Below are 20,972 nucleotides of genomic sequence, written 5' to 3' on the forward strand. Positions count from 1 at the left end.
CCTACACATCCTTCGCAGCTTCTCTGGCCAGGCTGGTGGCTGGTGTGCCCACAGGGTCTCAGAAGTGACTTCAGACATCTGGCTCGTCCTAGAACAGTTTGCTTGTCGATTCATTTCCCATCTAGTGCTAGTCTAGACAGAAGTGGTTCAGTACTTACCTTTTTTTAGTGGGTATTTATTTTTGTTTTCTTTTATAACTTTATTTGGATACAATTTTTCAAACTCACAGGAGAAAATGATAAGAATGTTACACAGAACTCCTGTAATCACAACCCCCACCTCCCTTTTTTTTAGGTTAAAATCTCAGAGATAGAGCATTGCTTCTCACACTGTAATGTGCATGGGAATCATTCAAAACTTGTTAAAATGCTGATCCTGGCTCAGTAGACCTGGGGTGGCACCTGAGAACCTACATCTCCCAGGTGATGTGATACTGTGGGTCCACAGACCATTCTTTGAGTAGCACAGAGATGGCATATTTGTCTTCATTTCTGTTCCATCTCTACCGCAAACTTGCTCTTTGACCTTGAAAGGTTATTTAACCTTTCTAGACCTCAGCTTCCTTGGCTGTAAGAGAATCAGTGTCAACATTCCTACGAAGGACATTTTTAATATATTTTTAGCAGCACTCTGATCTTCGGGGAGCTGACTTCCCTCCCTTGTGTGCAGCTGTGACCAGCAGGGGAGTCTCAGGATCTTCTGTCCCCTTACAGAAGCCTGAGATGGACCCCTGAGGCTCCATCCCTCTGACCTTCTGCTGTAGCCCAGGTCCAGCAGGAGGCAGGAGAGGGCCTAAGGTGGGCGAACCAGCCTCTCTGTCCTGGGACTTTGAATCTTGAGTAGAGTAAGCCTAGGGCAGAGCAAATGGACAGAGGAGCCTGATAGGCTACAGTCCATGGGGTTGCAAAGAGTGGGACACGACTGAGCGACTTCACTTTCACTTTCTTTTCATCTTCTCTCATCTGTGTGTGTGTGCAGATGTATGTACACACACACGCACACACTCACACATGCTTTTTCATGAACCATTTGAGAGCAAGTTGCAGACATTATACCCTTTTATTTCTAAATACGTTAGTATGTATTTCCTGTAAATAAGATATTCTCGTGTAACTGCTTCCCTGGTAGCTCAGATGGTAAAGAATCCGCCCTCAATGGGGCAGAGCTGGGTTCTATCCCTGGGTTATAAAGATCCCCTGGAGGAGGGCATGGCAGCCCACTCCAGTATTCTTGCCTGGAGAATCCCCATGGACAGAGGAGCCTGGTGGGCTACAGTCCATGGGGTCACAAAGAGTCAGACACAACTTAGCAACTAAGCATAGCACATATAACTGCACACAAAGATCAAAATCAGGAAGTTTAACATGGGTGTAATGCTGTTATCTAATCCACAGTCCATGTTCAAATATCCAATAATGTCTTTTATAGATTTTTCTATAGAGTTTTGAAATCTTTCTACAGATTTTTCTTTTTCTTTTATAGATTTTTCCCTGGGCCAGGATCTAGTGTGTGGTCACACTCGGCATTTAGTCATCCTGTGTATTTAGTTTCCTTTAATTTGGAACCATATCTTGGCCTTTCTTTGTCTCCTGTAAGCTTGTCATTTTGGGAGGGTACAAGCCATTTATTTTATAGACTTGCTTGTGGCTCAGCTGGTAAAGAATCTGCCTGAAATGCGGAAGACCTGGGTTCGATCCCTGGGTTGGGAAGATCCCCTGGAGAAGGGAACGGCTACCCACTCGAGTATTCTGGCCTGGAGAATTCCATGGACTATGTAGTCCACGGGGTCACAAAGAGTCAGACACGACGGAGCGAGTTTCACTTTCTTTTGAATGTGTCTGTCGTTTCCTCATGGTTGGATTCAGCTTATGCATTTTTGTCAGATATAACACAGAAAGGAGACAGCTCCTCACTGACAGTCATGGGGTTACAGATGTTGGTGGGGCTGAGGGGACTGGATGAATCATGTGGTGCTGGGTTGAAATTAAAGATATCAAGAAAAACTGGAGAGCAGGTAAGCAGAGAAATATGTGTGTGATGTGTGGGTATGTGTGTGTGTGATGTGTGGGTATGTGTGGGTATGTGTGTGTGTGTGTGTGTGTGTGTGATGTGTGGGTATGTGTTGTGGGTGCATGTGTGTAAAATGCCTGCTCTCGGCTGGAGATAGGCCCTGGAAACAGCAGCATCCCAGCAGCAGTGAGCACCCCTGGTGCTAGATCTTGGTTTCTGTGTACCATTTCCTATCGAAGGAGCCAGGCAGGCAGCCTTGGAGACTAAGATGGTGTCATCACTGGGCGAGGGAAAGTGAGATGAGCCGGGAATACCTGGTGTCAAAAAATAAGACAGTGCTTAAAAATGAAGTGGCTCCCACTGGCCGAATATGAGATGAGATTTTTTGTTGGCTGTGCTGGGTCTTTTTGCAACCCACAGGCTCTTCGTGGCTACATGCAGCCTTTCTCTAGTTGCAGCGGGTGGGGGCTACTTTCTAGTTGTGGTTCACAGGCTGCTCACTGCTGCAGCTTCTCTTGTTTGGGGCTCCAGAGCACACAGGCTTCAGTAGTTGCAGTGAGTGGGTTTAGTTGCGCCGTGACATGTGTCATCTTAGTTCCCAGACCAGAGATTGAACCCATATTCCCTGCGTTGGCAGATAGATTCTTAACCACTAGACCACCAGGGAAGTCCCTGGGATAATATTTTAAATAAACAATACTAGTAATGAGTTATAGCCCATTGACTGAAACGAGTCCATGCTCCTATAACTGAATAAGCATAAATGGGAGGAGGGAAAGCTTTCCCACAGTGGGATGCCAGCCACTGAGTACAGAGCATGAGTGTCCAAGCTAGATTGTCACCTTCTGAAACCATCAGGAATGCTTGGTTTAGGTAAGGAGCATCAGTAGACACACAAAATTGGGAGAAAGTTGGGTGAACAACTGGGTTAGCTACCTAACCTCAGAGTGTTTTCCCACAAATGGTTATTAATGAGTAGAGAGAAAATGGCATCTTCTCTGACGGGCAATGAGGCAGAGAGCCCCCAAACCAGGTGGTCAGTACTTAACGTCGCTGACATCATGGCCCCCTTTAGGGTGCTCTGGAGGGACTCCTATCACGGTATGTGTGGTTTCCTTGTTCCTAAAGTAAGATGTCTTCTTACTCATTTCTGTGCCAGGTCATTAGTGATAGTGATAGTGAAGTCACTCAGTCGTATCAGACCCTTTGTGACCCCATGGACAGTAGCCAACCAGGCTTCTCCGTCCATGGGATTTTCTAGGCAAGAATACTGGAGTGGGTTGCCATTTCCTTCTCCAAGGGATCTTCCCAACCCAGGGATCGAACCCGGGTCTCCCGCATTGTAGGCAGACTCTTTGCAGTCTAAGCCACCAGGGAAATCAACTGTTCAGTTATTCTCATCTAAAGCATTTTTTTTTTAACTTCTTATTTGCCTATTACCTAGATAAATAAGACTCAAGGAAGGAAGCTGTATTCTCCCTTAAGTCTCTGAACTAGGAGCAGGCTGCCATTTATCTGGGAATGCAGGCAGCATCTAGGACATTTCTGAGGATGCTTCGAAGGAGCATTGCTGGGAGGGGCTTTTATGGCTAGAAACTTGCGGTTAACCCAAATACTGCTGCTGCTGCTGCTAAGTCACTTCAGTCGTATCTGACTCTGTGCGATCTGATAGAAGGCAGCCCATCAGGCTCCCGTGTCCCTGGGATTCTCCAGGCAAGAACACTGGAGTGGGTTGCCATTTCCTTCTCCAATGCATGAAAGTGAAAAGTGAAGGTGAAGTCACTCAGTCGTGTCCGACTCTTAGCGACTCCATGGACTGCAGCCTACCAGGCTCCTCTGCCCATGGGATTTTCCAGGCAAAAGTACTGGAGTGGGGTGCCATTGCCTTCTCCGAACCCAAATGCTAGTCTTGTAGTATTGCTAGATACAAAGAATGCTACCTATTGTCAGACATAACTACAGAAAGTAAGTGGAACAATGATGAAGTTAAGGATCAAATTATTCATTTTTAATTGTATTTGCTTAGTATTCACAAGCCTAAATGTAGCACAAAACAGGAATCAAAGTATTGGATTATATTAGTTTCCTGGGGGTGCTGTAACAAGTCCACAAGCTGGGTGGCTTAAGAGGACAGAAATTAATTTCTCACAGATCTGGAAGGAGGAGCCTGAGATCCATGTGTCACAGGGCTGTGCTCTCACAGAAGGCTTGAGGGAAGGACACTTTCTGGCCTCTTCCCATTTCTGGCGGCTGCTGGCTGTTCATGGCAGTATCTGTCCTGCTCTGCCCTCATTGCCTCGTAACCTTTCCTCCCTGTCTATCTCTGTCTCCCCATGGCCTTCTATGAGCACCCATAGCTGGATTTAAGATCTCAGTGGATTTGACGTCGTATGTGAGTTATATGACGTCGTATGTGAGTTATATGATGTCATATGCATGCTAAGTTGCTTCAGTTGTGTCTCTTTATGACCCCATGGACCATGGCTGGCTAGGCTCCTCTGTCAATGGGGTTTCCCAGGCAAGAATACTGTAGTGGGTTGCCATTTCTTCCTTCAGAGGATCTTCCCGCCCCCCCCAACCCCCCCGGGGACTGAACCTGCATCTCTTAGGTCTCCTGCATTGGCCGGAAGGTTCTTTACCACCAGTGCCACCTGGAGTTGAATATTCAGTTCAGTTCAGTTGCTCAGTGGTGTCTGACTTTGTGATCGCATGGACTGCAGCACGCCAGGCTTCCCTGTCCATCACCAACTCCCAGAGCCTACTCAAACTCATGTCCATCATGTTGGTGATGCCGTCCAACCATCTCATCCTCTGCCGTCCTGTTCTCCTCCCGCCTTCAATCTTTCTCAGCATCAGGATCTTTTCCAATGAATCAATTCTTCACATCAGGTGGCCAAAGTGTTGGAGCTTCAGCTTCAGCATCAGTCCTACCAATGAATATCCAGGACTGATTTCCTTTAGGACTGACTGGTTGGATCTTCTTGCAGTCAAAGGACTCTCAAGAGTCTTCTCCAACACCACAGTTCATAAGCATCAATTCTTCAGTGCTCAACTTTCTTTATAGGAGTTGAGTGTGACCTCAGCTAATTACCTCTGCAAGACCTGATTTCCAAAATAAGGTCACATTCTAAGATTTATAGTGGACATCAGTTTTGGGAGTCACAAAGAGTGAGACACGACTGAGCACCTTTCACTTTCAGTTTTGGGAAAACAGCATTAAATCCACTACAAGATGGATAAAACAAATACTATCCAAAGTCCTTACTTCATAAATGATGAAGGAAGAAAGTAGGTGAGGATAGAATTACAAAATGGGAAAGAACTTCCAGAAGGCTATTTAGGCCTTTCATCCCCATAACCTAGGATAACCCCCAGAAGTGAGACGTCTGCTTGCCTTCCAGGACAAGGGTGTTTCCATGGCCATTAGGAAGGTACCAACCCCACAGTGTGGCTGCTGTGATTTAAAAGTGATCAGTGGGGCCGTGTTCAGACCTTCTGGAACGGAAAACTCAACCTCTAGTGGCCGGCCTTTCCCATCTCCCCAGGGTTCTACATAAGAAGATGCAGAAAGAGGGAGAAAGGACACGGAGTAGAGTCGACCTGATGGTTTCTAAATAAACGATAGGGGTTCCTCTTCAGGAGGCACATATTCCGTCTCTAGGAAATGCCTGGTGTGCAGTGTAAGTTGACCTTTGCCCTGATTCTGCAGGGCAGGTTGCCTCCGAGTACCCTGCTAAGGTCACAGAGCAAGTGGCAGAGTCTGATGGGCCTCCTGAGAGATAGTGCTATCAGCCAGGCTTACGAACATGCCCTGATCTTCCTAGACAATATCGGGCTCCTCAGGTGGTAAAGAAACTGCCTGCAATGCGGGAGACCTGGGATCCCTGGGTCGGGAAGATCACCTGGAAGACGGAACTGCTACCCACTCCAGTATTCTTGCCTAGAGAATTCCATGGACAGAGGAGCCTGACAGACTACAGTCCATGGGGTCGAAAACAGTCAGACACAACGGAGGGACTCTCACTTTCCCTTTCTGGTACTCTTGGGGCTTTCCAAGTGGCACTAGTGGTAAAGAACCCACCTGCTAATGCAGGAAACAGAGACCTGGGTTCAATCCTTAGGTCAGGAAGACCCCCTAGGGGAGGGCATGGCAACCCACTTCTGTCCTGGAGAATCCCATGGACAGAGGAGCCTGTCAGGCTACAGTTCATGGGGTTGCAAAGTCGGACACGACTGAAGCAACTTAGCATGGCAGGCATGGCTTATACTCTTCCCAGAGGGGCTGATTCATTAGGGTGTTTCACTTCCAAAACTGAACTGAAAACATCCAGAGGCAAGTTCTCCACTCTGTAGTACCCGATGACTGTGCTCTGGTCCATATCACCATGCATGGGGCAGTCCTGGGACCTCCATCCACCCTGCAGCCTCTGTGCAAGTGAGCTTCACTTGCAGAACCACCCATGAGGGAAGGAGGCAGGGACCCCAACAAAGAGGCAGGGACTCCAGAGAAGGAGGCAGGGCCCAGGAGAAGGAGGCAGGGGTCCAGGAGAAGGAGGCAGGGGCCCAGGAGAAGGAGGCAGGGGCCCAGGAGAAGGAGGCAGGGGCCCCAGAGAAGGAGGCAGGGGTCCCAGAGAAGGAGGCAGGGGTCCAGGAGAAGGAGGCAGGGGCCCCAACAAAGAGTCAGGGACTCTAGAGAAGGAGGCAGGGGTCTAGGAGAAGGAGGCAGGGGCCCCAACAAAGAGGCAGGGACTCTAGAGAAGGAGGCAGGGCCCAGGAGAAGGAGGCAGGGGCCCAGGAGAAGGAGGCAGGGGCCCAGGAGAAGGAGGCAGGGGCCCAGGAGAAGGAGGCAGGGGCCCAGGAGAAGGAGGCAGGGGTCCCAGAGAAGGAGGCAGGGGTCCAGGAGAAGGAGGCAGGGGCCCCAACAAAGAGGCAGGGACTCTAGAGAAGGAGGCAGGGCCCAGAAGAAGGAGGCAGGGGCCCCAGAGAAGGAGGCAGGGGCCCAGGAGGAGGCAGGGGCCCCGGAGAAGGAGGCAGGCATCCAGGAGAAGGAGGCAGGGGCCCAGGAGAAGGAGGCAGGGGCCCAGGAGAAGGAGGCAGGGGCCCCAGAGAAGGAGGCAGGGGCCCCAACAAAGAGGCAGGGACTCTAGAGAAGGAGGCAGGGGTCCCAGAAAAGGAGGCAGGGGCCCAGGAGAAGGAGGCAGGGGCCCCAGAGAAGGAGGCAGGGGCCCCAACAAAGAGGCAGGGACTCTAGAAAAGGAGGCAGGGGTCCCAGAAAAGGAGGCAGGGGCCCAGGAGAAGGAGGCAGGGGCCCCAGAGAAGGAGGCAGGGGCCCTGCAGAAGGAGACAGGGGCCCCAGAGAAGTAGGCAGGGGCCCTGGAGAAGGAAGCAGGGGCCTGGAATGACTGGCTAGTTTTCAATAACCTGTACAGCTGAGACAGCCTAGATATGAATGCAGGTGTATTATGGCCCCAGGGCTCTTCAGACCTGGACACAAGACAAACTCTATTTCTGGGTTTATTTATTCTATTTAATAGATATATTAAATATATTTTAATTTTAATATTAATATTTTAAACATTCTTAATAAAACTAGAATGTTTATAAGTGGAAAGTTCTGCGTAGAGAGTGGCAAACGTGAGCCCAAGGCCCATTTAAGTAGAGCCACTCTCTCCACATCCTTCTGGGCTAGGTTATTATGAGATTCTCCTGGTGGATAGCACACCTGTAAGCTGGTGGTACATAGCATCCCTGAGGGCTCCAGATCTTTCTCTCATATTGGTTCGGGAGGGGCTGGAGGTGACTCACTCTGAGAACGTTTTCTTACTCCTTGTGGAGGTGAGAAAAGGGAACTCTGCATTCAGGTGGGGGCTGACCGGGGTTGCCCCCAGCCTACACCAGCCCTAGCAAGTGGTCATCTGAATGACCAGTGGATCTAGCTGTGAGTTGGAGAGTCAAGTGTTGAAAGTTCCAGTGGTCCAGAACCTTCCTAAGTTAGCACAGAGGAGCAGTAGGTGGGATCATGGAGAGCTACCAGCAAAGAAGTGAGAGCCCCCTGACTCCCTACTGGGATAACAACTTTCAGAAACACAAGGACAAAGGCTGGACTTTGGTCACAAATCCACCGAACTTGCAGTCTGTGTTCTTTGAGGTAGGTGACAGAGTCATTCTGTTATAGTTGCACATTTTTCCTATCTGCTTATTGACAGGGACTTGAAGAGCAAAGAATCCTAGGAAACTCATCAGCAAGCATTTCCTTGCTGAAGGATAGAGCCTGGGGGCATTCATTTTATAAGTGTTTATTGAAAAGCTGGCAAGCCGGTGTGGTGCATACCCACTGAGCACAGGTGTTCCAGAGGTTGAAGTTTTGAGTCCTATTGTACTGCCAAGTCTTTTTTCCCCCATCTGAAATATGACTTTTTTTTCTTTTTTTAATCTGGAAATATTCAACTCCTGCCTTTTCTGGAGTTAGGACTTCTCTGGTGGTTCAGATGGTAAAGTGTCTGCCTGCAAAGCAGGAGACCCAGGTTTGATCCCTGAGTCAGGAAAATCCGCTGGAGGAGGGCATGGCAACCCACCCCAGTATTCTTGCCTGGAGAATCCCATGGACAGAGGAGCCTGGCATGCTACAGTCCATGGCGTCGCGAAGTCTCAGACATGACTGAGCGACTTCACTTACTTACTTTTCTGGTGGCCAGAGAGGCAGATACCCCTAGGAGTCTTTATGTTAGTGTAGGAAGCTGGCCTTGAGAACTAAATCACAACACTAGAAATGTGGGTGGAGATAGGAGGAAGTTGTTGTTCCATAGCTAAGTCATGTCTGACTCTTTTGAGACCCCATGGACTGCAGCATGGCAGTCTCCCAGAGTTTACTCAGATTCATGTCCATTGAGTCGATGATGCTATCCAACCATCTCTTCCTCTGCCGCCCATTTCTCCCAAGGGTCCTTCCATATTGAGGGCCTTAGAATGAGCCACCCTCCTGGGGTCGTGGCTCCCCTGCAGAGAAAGAGAGAGGGGGCCCCTCTGGGTTCTGTGGCCTCTGCCTTCACCTTGGTTAATGACCAAGTGAAGCCTGCACGCAGTTTGAAGGTCATTGGCATTTCCAGAACAGAACAGGATGGATTCTTCAGGGTTGGGGGCTGGGTCTCAAGATGCAGAGGGCCTGCCTTCCTGGCTGGAGCCCCTTGTCATCTCTTGCCAAGGATTTTTTCCTCCTGACCTGTTTTCTTCCCTGAAGGGTTGTTTTTCTATAGCCTGGTTCAAACGTTCAGACCAGAATAAACTTTCATCTTCTTGCTAGAGCATCTTGTCTGTCACTCCATACAGCTCAGCTGTTCCTCTCAAACTGCTTTTCTCATAAACCAGGGCTTTCAGCCAATAGTTTTTATGTCATTGACCTTATTCATAGCTTGTTGGCATCACTAAGTTGTTCTCACTGAGGTCAGTGAAATATTTATATTTCTTTATTTCTTGTGTCCTTCTAAAAAGTTGCAGAGAAGCTAAAAAGTAAAAAAATAAATATGATCTTAAATGCCCAGGATAGCAGGCTTGTAAGTCACTTGCAGTTAATTTTGTTACAAACTAAATAATCTTTTTTTTTTTTTTGGTCTACGCTTTAAACACATATGTACATCTGGGTCCTAGATTCCTCTTTGATTAGTTTTCCCCATGAATGTTTAATTTCAATTTACAAAGTAAAAGTGGCACCTGTTTTAAATATTCTATTGTAGTGATATGATATATAGGATTCATCTTTGATATAGGACTGAATAAATAGCATACAGCATAAGGAAATTTAAGAATACAGTTGCAATGTATTCTTAATGCATCTTTTATTATTTTGTTGAAGTATAGTTGATTTACAGTGTTGCATTTAATGTTTGCTGTACAGCAAAGTGATATGCATATTTATATTCATTTTCACATTCTTATCCATTGTGGTTTGTCATGGGATATTAAGTATAGTCCCCTGTGCCATACGGTGGGGTGTTGCTGTTTATCCATTCTGTGTGTGATGGTCTGTGTCTGGCAGTCCCAAGCCCCGACTCTGTCTCTCCTCCTTGTGGTTTCTGCCTTGGCAACCCCAGCTCCGTTCTCTGTGTCTGTGAGTCTGCCTGCATGTTGTGGATAAGCTCATTTGTGTCAGATTCCACGTATAAGTGATGCCATGTGTGTTTGCCTTTCTCTTTCTGACCTATTTTGCTTCGTATGAAATCTCTGGGTCTGTCTGTGTTGCTGCAAATGGCATTGTTTCCTTCCTTTTAATGGTTGAGTAATATTCCACTGTGAATGTGCGTGCGTGTGTGTGTGTGTGTGTGTGTATACACACCGCACCTTCTTTATCCATTCATCTGTCGGTGGATGTGCACGTTGTTTCCACGTCTTGGTTATTGTGAATGGTGCTGCTGCGAGCACAGGGGAGCACGGGCCTTTGTGAACTGTTTTTGCCTGGCATGTGCCCAGGAGTGGGACTGCTGTGTCATGTGGCAGCTTATATTATTTTATGTCATCCCTGCCACTGTTTTCTGTTTCAGGTACAGAGCCTTCATTTTTATTTTGACATTTTTGCTGTATGCAAGTTTTCACTTATCTCGAAAGCCTATCAGCATAGTTAAGGTAAGAAACCATTCAAAGCACTCGGTTCATTTCCTGCCTGTAATCTCTATAAGGAACAAGTTACTTTAAGAGCCACTTGTTGGGGGGGGGAGTGTGGGGGAGACTCGTGAGATGAATGGAGAAAATGGATTGTTTGAGAAGTAAGCTATTTTGCTGCTCTGCTTTTTGGTTTCTCTTTCTCCTGAATCTAAAATCTCTAAAATGGTTTTAGGATTTATAATTTCAGGGGTAGTATTATTTTCAGTTATATTCGTTGACCATTCCAGAATTCTAGGTCTTAGTTAAATACCTCTTCTGTCTTATATGGATTTTCTCTCCAAATATATCTGACCTAAAATTGCTCCCCAAATTGCTTCTGCGGTTATTAGGTTTTCATTCTAAGTCTGACAGTGGTTCTGCTTCTTCATTATTCTTAGAACACTGGGTTTCTGTGTGAATGATGGGTGGGCAGGAGTTATTAAGCAGGGGTTTAACTCGACTTGAAGAAAAGGAGATTAAAGTAGACATTCCTACATAATAGCCAGCTACAGCTTAGGGGAAAAGCAGGAATCGGAATGACATCATTTTGCCTGCAGACTGTCAGCAGGCTTGAATGACTTTTGACTCTTTATTCTAGAAGGACGAGGAACTCATCCAGGGCCACAGATAGTTCATTTACAGTTCGACAGCCCCCTCCGCCCCGCACCCCCCCCCCGCCCCCCACCCCCCCGCCCCCCACCCCCCGCTTTCTCCTCACTGGTGGGGCGCTGGTCCAGGACTGTGATTCCTCTGATCTTTGTGGTCCTGCAGCCTCTGCTCCCCCAGGGGCCCGAGTGCTGGACAGCTGCCCTCGTGGGCTACAGGCCAGTGGCAGCGCCAAGGCTGGTGCTTCTCTGGACAGTCCTGTGCTCCCTGCTCTCTAGCAATTCCCACCGGATGTGAAACATAGTCCATTCACCCCAAGGGTTCTGCCATTCCTCCTTGAGTTCTAGTGAGTAGGAATTTCCCCAGCCCTTCAAGTCACTTTTAATAGTCTCCCTTTTTTTGATATGCCAAGTTTTAATAACTATGGAAATGTTTGCAGACTTTAAAATGTGGTTTTCGAAAGAGAGAAAGGGACAGGGCAAGAGATGGTGGGCTTTTATCCACTCTACCAGCATCTCTAAAACCAGTACCAAGGACCAACCACCCCTGGAAACTTAAATTCAGCCCCTTCCTATCTTCCTGGTTAGGGAAATAAACATATGACTCAAGAAAGGCAAGTTATGAAAATGGGAGAGACGGTTGAGGGGGCCTTAGTGAGTGCTGTGGAACTGAAGGAGCTAAAGAGGTCTGGAGCTTTCCTGAGGTTCAGGATCCAGCCTAGAAGGCTGGGTGTGGATCCTGGGGCCAGTGCCCGACGTGCTAGGTGGAGGGCAGCTGTCACCCTGCAGCAGCAGTCGGACAAGTGAAGGGCCTGTGTCGGGACTGGGGTAGCCCGCAGGTGGGCTGGACACCAGAGGGTCTCCTTCCGATGGCCGCGTGCATCCCCACGTAGCCAGGGCCACTCTCCCGGCTTCCCTGTTGGGGGCTTGGGGCTTAGTGATGAGGCAGTCCTGTGAGCAGCTTAGTTGAGTTTTCATCAGTCACAGTAAGGGCCACTGGCTGAGCCCCCAGCCTGACCAGGTGCACGAGTCCCTTGTTTAATATCATCATCACAGTTGTCCTGAGAGCATCCCTTCGAGGAAATTGAGACTCTGGAGCCTAATTCCTTCACGAAGACTGGGGCCACGCCAGGTGAATTCCATGGGTGTTGGCTTACTTAAGGGTCCCTGCTCTTAATCTTGCTGGCTCAGGGTCTCTGTTGTCCAGTTGCTCAGTTTTGCCTGACTTTTTGCGACCCCATGGACTGCAGCACGCCAGGCTTCCCTGTCCTTCACCATCTCCCAGAGCTTGCTCAAACTCATGTCTATTGAGTGGGTGATGCCATCCAACCATTTCATCCTCTGTTGCTCCCTTCTCCTTCTGCTCTCAGTCTTTCCCAGCATCAGGGTTTTTTCCAATGAGTCTCTTCTTCCCATCAGGTGGCCAAAGTATTGGAGCTTCACTTTCAGCATCAGTCCTTCCAGTGAACATTCAGGGTTTCAGGGCCTCTAGGGTAGGTTTAAGTACCTGAGTACATTCACAGCATCACCCCCAGATTTTCCTCAACACATATATGGTCTGACTCAGCACCTTCAGTGTGCCTGGTTGTGGATTAGCCTAATCAGAACCCAGGGGCTTCTTGGCCTTCTGAGATGGATGACGTGTCCCACTGCATGTGATACCTTCCTTTGTAATGCCTTACAAGGCTTTCACATGCCTGATTTAGCTCATCTTATTTATAAACCTAGAAGCAATAATGATCCTGTTGACCCACGGGACAGTTGGAATTATCTCTCACCCATATTTATTAACACATTATGAACAAATAAAAACATATTTGCTTCCCTAGAATTGATCACCAGGGGCGATGCATTATATAGTGATTCACATCCTTTCATGTCATTTATAGCTATCTGACATGTCATGTCAGCATGAGGCTACTCTGTTCAGACTTACTGCTGATATCTGTCATTTTCTCTGATTTTAGTAGACAGCAAAAAGGAAAAATAAGTGATAAAGATGAAAACAGGTCTGGGAGGAGGTGGGGTTACAACCTCATTCTCTTTTCAGCTGCTCTAGATCTAGCCCCGCCTCCTACCTAGAGGCTGGAGGGACACTCAGTGAGGGACGCTTCCCAGCCACCCCTGCCCTGGGTTGGGCCAGGACAAAAGTCTGAAAGCAGGGGGTTCTCCAGAAGGCTGCTGGGATCCAGGTTCTCCGGGGGGCAGAGACCGATCTGAGTGTGAATGTTCAGCTCTCTCTGCACACGCAGGACCAGGAGGAGAAAGCTCTGAAGTCCAGAGGCCAACAGAAAACAAAGCCCGAGGGACTGGAAGTGCTCACCGAGGCTTTGGAGGGAAACTTACTATCTGGAGACTCAGGTTCAAGCCCTGGGGTGAGAGGACCCCTTGGAGGAGGCACAGCAGCCCATTCTGCAAAGAATGTCCAGGAATTAATTACCAAAGTGTGAAAAAGATAACATTTTTAAGCCACTATAATCCAATTATTATGGTATTACATGAAAACAAACAAGGAGGTCAGTAGAGTAGTATAGAAAATACTGTAGAAATGCGGTAAAATGGTGACAGAGGTGATGGGAAAGGATAATTCGTCTAATAAGTGGCGATTCACCTGGAAGCTTCATAATATTGAACCTCTGTCATATAAAATAGATGGATGAATTAAGGGTTTGAATGTGAAAAATGAAAAGTACAAATCCAAGAACAAGATCATATCCATTTTAGGGGTGTAAAGTGGGGAAACCCAAAGCAACGATGGACGGAGGGGTTGAAGAGGCAGTTCACAGGCGAGGGATCTGAATTTTAGGAGCTGTACTAACTGTGTGCAAGCTTGCTGGTATTCACAAGTGCAAGTTCAAGTAACAGTGCGTCACTTTATACCCACTGATGGGCAAAGCATATAAGACAGCGACATCCCTGGCGACATGCGAAGGGTCTGCAACCTTTGGGAAAGTGTCTGGGTAACACCTGTTGACATTAAAAATGCTTGTCCTTCAGTTCCTGTTTCTGGGAACTTTGTCCATAAAAATAAAAGCACTTAGGAATATCGGCATAAGCATCTTTATTGTAGCCTTATTGGCAATAAAAAAAAAGGGGGGGGCAAAGGGGGGAGGAAAAACCCGGGCTATTATGTGAACTTAATCAGCAGGTGAAAGTTTGAATAAATTATAGTAAATTCATATTCTGATATGTACAACTACTTTAAAAATGAATTAGAGCAAAATCAGTTGATGCAGAAAAATTCCTCGGAGGTATTTTTGAGTAAGAAGAGTGAAAGTGTACATAAGTCCATGTAGAATGATCCCATTAAAAAACAGACAGTGACCCCGAGGCCTCCCTGTGTGTTTCTGAACGTCTGTGTAAGTGGGTGTGTGTCTGCATGTGCAGGTGTGTGTCTTCATGTGGCACCCGTGACGCAGACGCGCTGACCACCACCAGGGGCTGCTGTAAGTGGGGCACCGCTTGTCTCTTCCCCCTGCTCTGAGCACTACCTCATCCACTCTTGCCGCTGTAACAAAACCCCACAGACTGGATGGCTGTAAAGAGCAGACATTTCTTGCTTGTGGTTCTGGAGTCTGGACTTCCCCAGTCATGGTGCCAGCATCATAGGTTTCTTCCAGCCTGCAGACAGCCACCTTGTATCTTCCTATGCTAGAAGGTGGGGGAGCTCTCTGGGGTCCTTTTTTTTAAATCTTATTTATTTTTAATTGAAAGATAACTGCTTTACAATATTTTGTTGGTTTCTGCCTGTATCAACATGAATCAGACGTATGTTCCCTCCCTCTTGAACCTCCCTCCCACCTCCGATATCCCACTCCTCCAGGTTGTCACAGAGCACTGGTTTGAGCTCCATGAGTCATACAGCAAATTCCCACTGCTTGTCTACTTTACGTAGGGTAATGTATATGTCTCCATGCTAGAGTAGCATGGGGGTCCCTTTAAAAGGGCACTAACCCCATTTATGGACTTCCCTGGTGGCTCAGATGGTAAAGCGTCTGTCTACAATGCAGGAGACCCGGGTTTGATCGCTGGGTTGGGAAGATCCCCTGGAGAAGGAAATGGCAATCCACTCCAGTACTATTGCCTGGAAAATCCCATGGACAGAGGAGCCTGGTAGGCTACAGTCCATGGGGTCACAAAGAGTCGGACACAACTGAGCGACTTCACTATCTATAACTCCATTTATGAGGGCTCTACCCTCATGACCTAATCAGCTCCTACAGGCCTCCCCTCCTAACACCATCACCTCAGGGGGTTAGGTTTCAACATACGAATTTGGTGGGACACCAGTACTCAGAGCAGAGCGGGCACCAGAACTTTCACTTCTCTTCCAGGACTGCTTCGGCATATTGCTTCCAAGAGTTCTCTTAACCCAGAGCTTTATAAAAGGAGCGTGAAGGACTAGTTAGAATAAATGGACCCACACAACCTAACGCGCTCTAGAAAGTTTTCTAAACATATGCGCTTGGTATAGATGATGTACACACTTGTATGTGCACATGCGTGCATCTGTGTACACACACACACTAAACTCCACGTGTGATCCAAAGGTGGAATGAAGCTGACACAACCCCATCCTCCTGATGACGCCTGAGTCCCCCGAGTGATTCCTGCCCCCCCACCCCATTGTCAGCTGTCAGCATCTTCTGGGCCCCTTCCTGATTCCCCCTGGGTTATCTCCTCCGTTAGAATGAGCAGCTTCAAGGAGGCCTTGGCCAGAGAACCCAAGAGCAAACCCGTGTTTTTGGAATGAATGAGCAAATAGAGTTTCTCAGGGTGTAGTTGTTCAGGTTCAGAGTTTGGAGCATAGGGTCTTCATTAATGTACATTTACATAAAAGACGATTATGCCTAAATGGCTGATGGGCAAGTGCATGAGCAGCCACGCTTGTCCCTGCCCCTCCCCCGCACACAGGGCTTCATGACGTCATGGCTGTTCTCTGCCTCCTTCCTTCAAGTTGATAACCTGTCCTCTCTTGCTCCCCACCCCCACCACCACCTGCCAATCACTGTGGCAATTCATTTTGTTTTGTGGTTTATTTTGCTGTTCCCGTTCCATTACGTATCACATGGACATTTATTAAACCATCATGAGCCCCAAGTACCAAGAATGTTCCATTCTGCTCCTCCTCCCCTGGCGTCTAACAACTCTTATTTCTCAGCTGCCACATTGTCTTCTGATTGATTGACTTTTAATAACTGCCTGCTGTGTTTTGATTAATTTCGTGTGTAAAAAATTTGCAAAGGAGACTGCCTTTATGAAAACAGAAGGCTAGCCGCCCCCCTCCCCTGCAAATGATTTTATGATATAAGAATCAGTTCACCTGGTGAGTTTGTTATGTTTTTACAAACTAAGATAATCTTAGTTTTATTAATCCTTATCTTCCTGCAAGCACCAAATTTCAGGAATATCCTCAGAACTCATTATACTCAAGTAATCTTCAACCTTTTGTTGCTTTTGCTGCAGCCTTTCCATGGGGTGGGGTGGAGATTGCATTTCTCATGTGAAAGCCAGGGGTGAAGGGGCTGAGTGAGAGGAGGGGCAGCTGGAGGCATCAGGCTGCCTCAGTGTGGGTGGACTCCCAACTCACAGCTTAGCCAGTTTCTGGGTGCTTCTGAGGACAAGCACTGGAGGAGGAGCTCTCCACACACACCTCCACCTGCTCACCTTTACAGCAGCGCTGGGGTGGGCTGCACTGTGCTGGCTCCATAACGGGCGGTGGGAGCTCAGCTCCCGTGACTCGGCCCAGGCTGGAAGCCGGAACAGCGGCACACAGTTCCTGGCTCAGAGGCTGTGCCCCTGACCAGCAACACCAAACCAAAACAGGAACCCTCTCCTGCTTGTTGATGAAACAAAAATGGGTGCTTTCTAATCCTTTCCATCCCCTGTGGATGGTGAAAGAGGATGTGGACCTGCCGTGGGAGCTGCATCTACAATGGTCCTCTTTGCAGATTTCCATAAGAGACAGGTGTTAGGAACCCCACATCAGCCTTGCTCACAGGTCCCTCCCTTGCATACCGCCTACAGGACCCTCGCATCCTGCCTGGGGCTCCTTCAGTGAAAGGTGAATAGACAGCATCGGTGGCACCTTGGGCCTGGCCCTGACGGCTTCCGAGAGAAGCATCAGGGGAAGGTGGGCAAACACACCCACTCCTGAGGGCAAAGACAGGAGAAGCTTGCATCGGGTAGCCGGGGAGGTGCTGGAATCCAGCTTCACGGAGAAGGGCAGGGCTTCAGGCTCCCCAGGCCCTGTCCCTCAAGTGGCCCGAGGGGGCCCGAGGGCACCGAGGTGGTGCTGCCCACCCCACTACCGGGCGGGTGAGCTCAGCTAAGGAAAGCTCTTTGCTGAGTGTCACCTTCAGTTTGGAAAGCAGAGCCTTGGCTAGTTTTATGGCCATGTTTATATTATAGCAAGAGAGCCCAGTGATGATGACAAAGCCGTGTGGCCAGAGTCGCTGTGTCCTGTGTGCCAGGCCAGGTCTCAGGGGTGTGTGTCCATGTAAAATCAGGAGGTGTCCGCTCTGGCTAACCACGGCCCTGGCCAGGCGGCCTCTTAAAGGACATCAGCCTCTTTGGTGACTCCCTTCTGAAGAGACAGGGTGTCCACGAAGCGCAGGTGGTGGACGGGCCTCCTGGCTGCCTGCACCTGGCGGACGGGGGTCCAGCCCACTGCGGTCCTGTTGCTGCGTGTCTTGACCCCGGGGTAGACGCCCCTGCCGGGCCCCCTTCCTGACATCCGCCCAGGCCTGGCCCCTCAGGCTGCTGTTCCCCCTGGGGGCCACCTCCCTGGCCTTGAGGACACCCCCCTTCTACCCTAACTCATACTGATTGGTTCATCTGAGCCACGTGTAGCGAAAACCCCAGAAAGCCCACAGCAGGAAAGAAGTGGGAGCCGGGGGCCGTCTGGGGAGCGGCACTGCGTGACTCCCACACTGCCTGGCAGATGCGTGGAGTCCTGTCTGCCACTCCTTGTGTTTCAAGGAACAAGTCACCTGTTTCAGGTCCCCAAACCACGATGGCCCGGGCTGCCATATGGCACTTTTCGAACGTGCGTGTCCTCCCCCAGGAGCACCCTGAGCTGGTTTTAGGCATGTTTTTGAGATACAATTTGCACAAAATAAAGTCCACAGACCTCAGGGTCTGGCCTGGCAAATATTTGAGGTCTGGCCCCTGTCCAGCTTTCGAGGGCTCCCTGTGCCTCGCCCCCGTCATTACCCCACCGTCTCTAGGTGACCACGATCCTCTCAATGTCACCTGGATTCTTCTCCCTCCTCCTGAGCTCATGAGCAGAGTCCTCCCATGTGTGCTCCCCTGTGTAAGGCTTATTTTGAGATTCAGCCTCTTGTCGACCTGAAGCTTGTTTCAATGATATAAATACAGCAGGATGGATCCATGCATCTGTTTTGGGCACGTGGTCCTGGGTGTGGCCCGGCTGCTCTGAGCAGTGGTCTCTGGGTGGCCGTACAGGCTATGCTGGCTGTGTCTCCGCTCAGGAGGGGCTGGGCACTAGGGAGCTCGGGAAAGGTCCTCATCAGCAGACATGCAGTGGATTCTGCAGAGACACTGACCCAGGGGTGCCTTATTCCCTGAGAATGCAGTCACCCTAGGATGGCTGCCCCATACTGCACCCCTGAACCCCACTGAGTTCTCTCTCTCTCTCTCTGGCTTCTGTCCACCCGACGGGTGTCCCAGGGTGAATTGCACAGCTACTGCACGGCTTCAAATGATGGGAAAGTCGGATTCAGCAGCCAGAGCCAAAAAGCCAGAGCTGCTCCTGCTCACCAGCTCCCAGACAATGGGACCGACTGTGGCTGGGCCCCGTTCGGTGAGTTCTCCGTCTCTTCCCCAGCCCCCACCCCAGCCCCCATGCTCACCCCAAAGGCTTCCTCCACAGGTGGAGACCCCAGAGCTGGCTGGCTGGCCTGGCTCCCCTGGCCCAGATGATCTTAGCAGCGGTAACAATGTCCTTGGATTGATGCAGCCACGCCTCCAGTTGCAAACTGGTCCCTCCTCCCAGCAAACCAGCCTCCCGCCTTCAGCTGCTGCTGTGTCTCCAGTGCCCGTGTGCAGGGTTGTCCCTTAGTGCAGGGGTTCCCAGCCTCCAGAATCTGCTGCCTGGTGATCAGAGGTGGAGCTGATAAAATAATAATAGAGACAAAGGGCACAATAAATGTAATGCACTTGAATCATCCTGAAACCATTCCCCTATCCTGGTCCATGGAAAAATTATCTTCCATGAATCCAATCCCAGGTACCCAAAAGGTTGGGGAACACTGGATTAGTGATTAGATCTACTGAAGGTCGGGCTTGCCAGGTGGCGCTAGTGTAAAGAACCTTCCTGCAAACCAGGAGACATAATGAGATATGAATTCGATCCCTGGGTTGGGAAGATCCCCTGGAGGAGGGCTTGGCTACCCACTCCAGTATTCTTTCTTGCCTGGAGAATCCCACGGACAGAGAAGCCTGGCAGTTCATAGGGTCCATAGGGTCGCCAAGAGTCGGACACAACTGGAGCAACTTAGCATGCATGCCTACTGAAGGTCATTTGCAGGCTGCACTTGTCCAAGCTGGAAGTCAGGACTGACAGGGCATAAGCTGTGGGTGGAAGCAAGAAAGCTTTGCTGGGGTGCTGGCCGGGGCAGGAGTAGGGGGTGATGGTGCTGAAGCAAAGCCAGGGTAACGTGAAACAGAACGAATAAACTACAGGCTCACCCCAGCGATTGGGATTTGACCCGATGGGAGGATATTTATGTGGTGATAATTTTGCAACGTGGCAACTTTATTTCCCATTGCTGCATTTTCTGTGTTACCATCTGAGGACACCACCCAGCCCTAGCGAGCAGAAGTCAGGATTTCACTGCCCCTCTCCTGGATGTATGCTGACATTTAGTGAAGGCTAAGCAACACTCTGGCTCTCCCATTGCTTCTCAACCCGTGTAGATCAGGACAACTATCAACAGCTGCTCGGAGCCCTGGACTACTCCTTCCTGTGCGCGTACGCCATCGGCATGTACCTGAGGTAGGTCTGACTGGGACCATGAGACACAGCTGGTCCGCTGGGTGCAGAGCAAGGCTCAGGCATGCTGAAGATCCAGCCCGGTCCACAGGCAGTGGTCCTCTCGTCTCTTCTCAGAGATGAGGTGAGGTGGGAGCCAGCGCACGCCCCAGATGTCCTGCTGACCAGGCAGACTGTCCTCAGATGGCTTATCCTGGCCCGGGGTTAGATGCACGGTGAACCCTGCAGGGACCTGGTCACTCTGGAGCAGGGTGCCGGCAGCTCCCCACTCAGCAAGCCCAGCAGAGCACCCTCTCCTCTGGTTTCAGGGACTGTCGTCTGTTTACTAACCTGCCTAGCATCAGAGCAGTTCACACGGGGTGTGCCTGGCGTGTCCACTGGATGCCCAGCTCAGCTGGACCAGCGCCTCCCCTGCCTGCCAGAGGCCATCCTGCTGGGCAGTTGGGGGTGTGGACTCCAAAGACACGTTGCTGGAATTTGATCCTGGCTTTGACTACTCACTCAGGTGGCTTTGGACAAGTCACTGCACCTCCTTGGGCCTCAGTTTCCCGTTTACAAAACTGGGGAACCAGTAGTTCTTAACTCACAGAGGTGTGCTGCTACTGCTGCTGCTGAGTGACTTCAGTCGTGTCCGACTCTGTGTGATGAGAGTTAAATAAGTTAGTATATGTAGGATGTTCAGAAGAGGGCCCATCTGTGTTCCCAGC

The 20,972-nt window shown here is 49.5% G+C and overlaps 1 protein-coding gene across 5 annotated transcripts in view; it reads left to right on the forward strand.

Moving 5' to 3' along the window:
• Nucleotides 1–20,972, forward strand: part of SLC37A1 (solute carrier family 37 member 1) — a 74,031-nt gene that overhangs the window by 6,701 nt on the left and 46,358 nt on the right. For all 5 annotated transcript variants that reach the window (XM_069581673.1, XM_069581666.1, XM_069581656.1 and 2 more), the window contains 3 exons: nucleotides 10,545–10,626; nucleotides 18,942–19,074; nucleotides 20,190–20,268. In XM_069581673.1, the coding sequence (XP_069437774.1) occupies nucleotides 10,545–10,626; nucleotides 18,942–19,074; nucleotides 20,190–20,268 (294 nt within the window). The remainder of the gene's footprint in view (nucleotides 1–10,544; nucleotides 10,627–18,941; nucleotides 19,075–20,189; nucleotides 20,269–20,972) is intronic.

The sequence above is a fragment of the Ovis canadensis genome, chromosome 1, assembly GCF_042477335.2.
Source record: "Ovis canadensis isolate MfBH-ARS-UI-01 breed Bighorn chromosome 1, ARS-UI_OviCan_v2, whole genome shotgun sequence".
Lineage (NCBI taxonomy): Eukaryota > Metazoa > Chordata > Mammalia > Artiodactyla > Bovidae > Ovis > Ovis canadensis.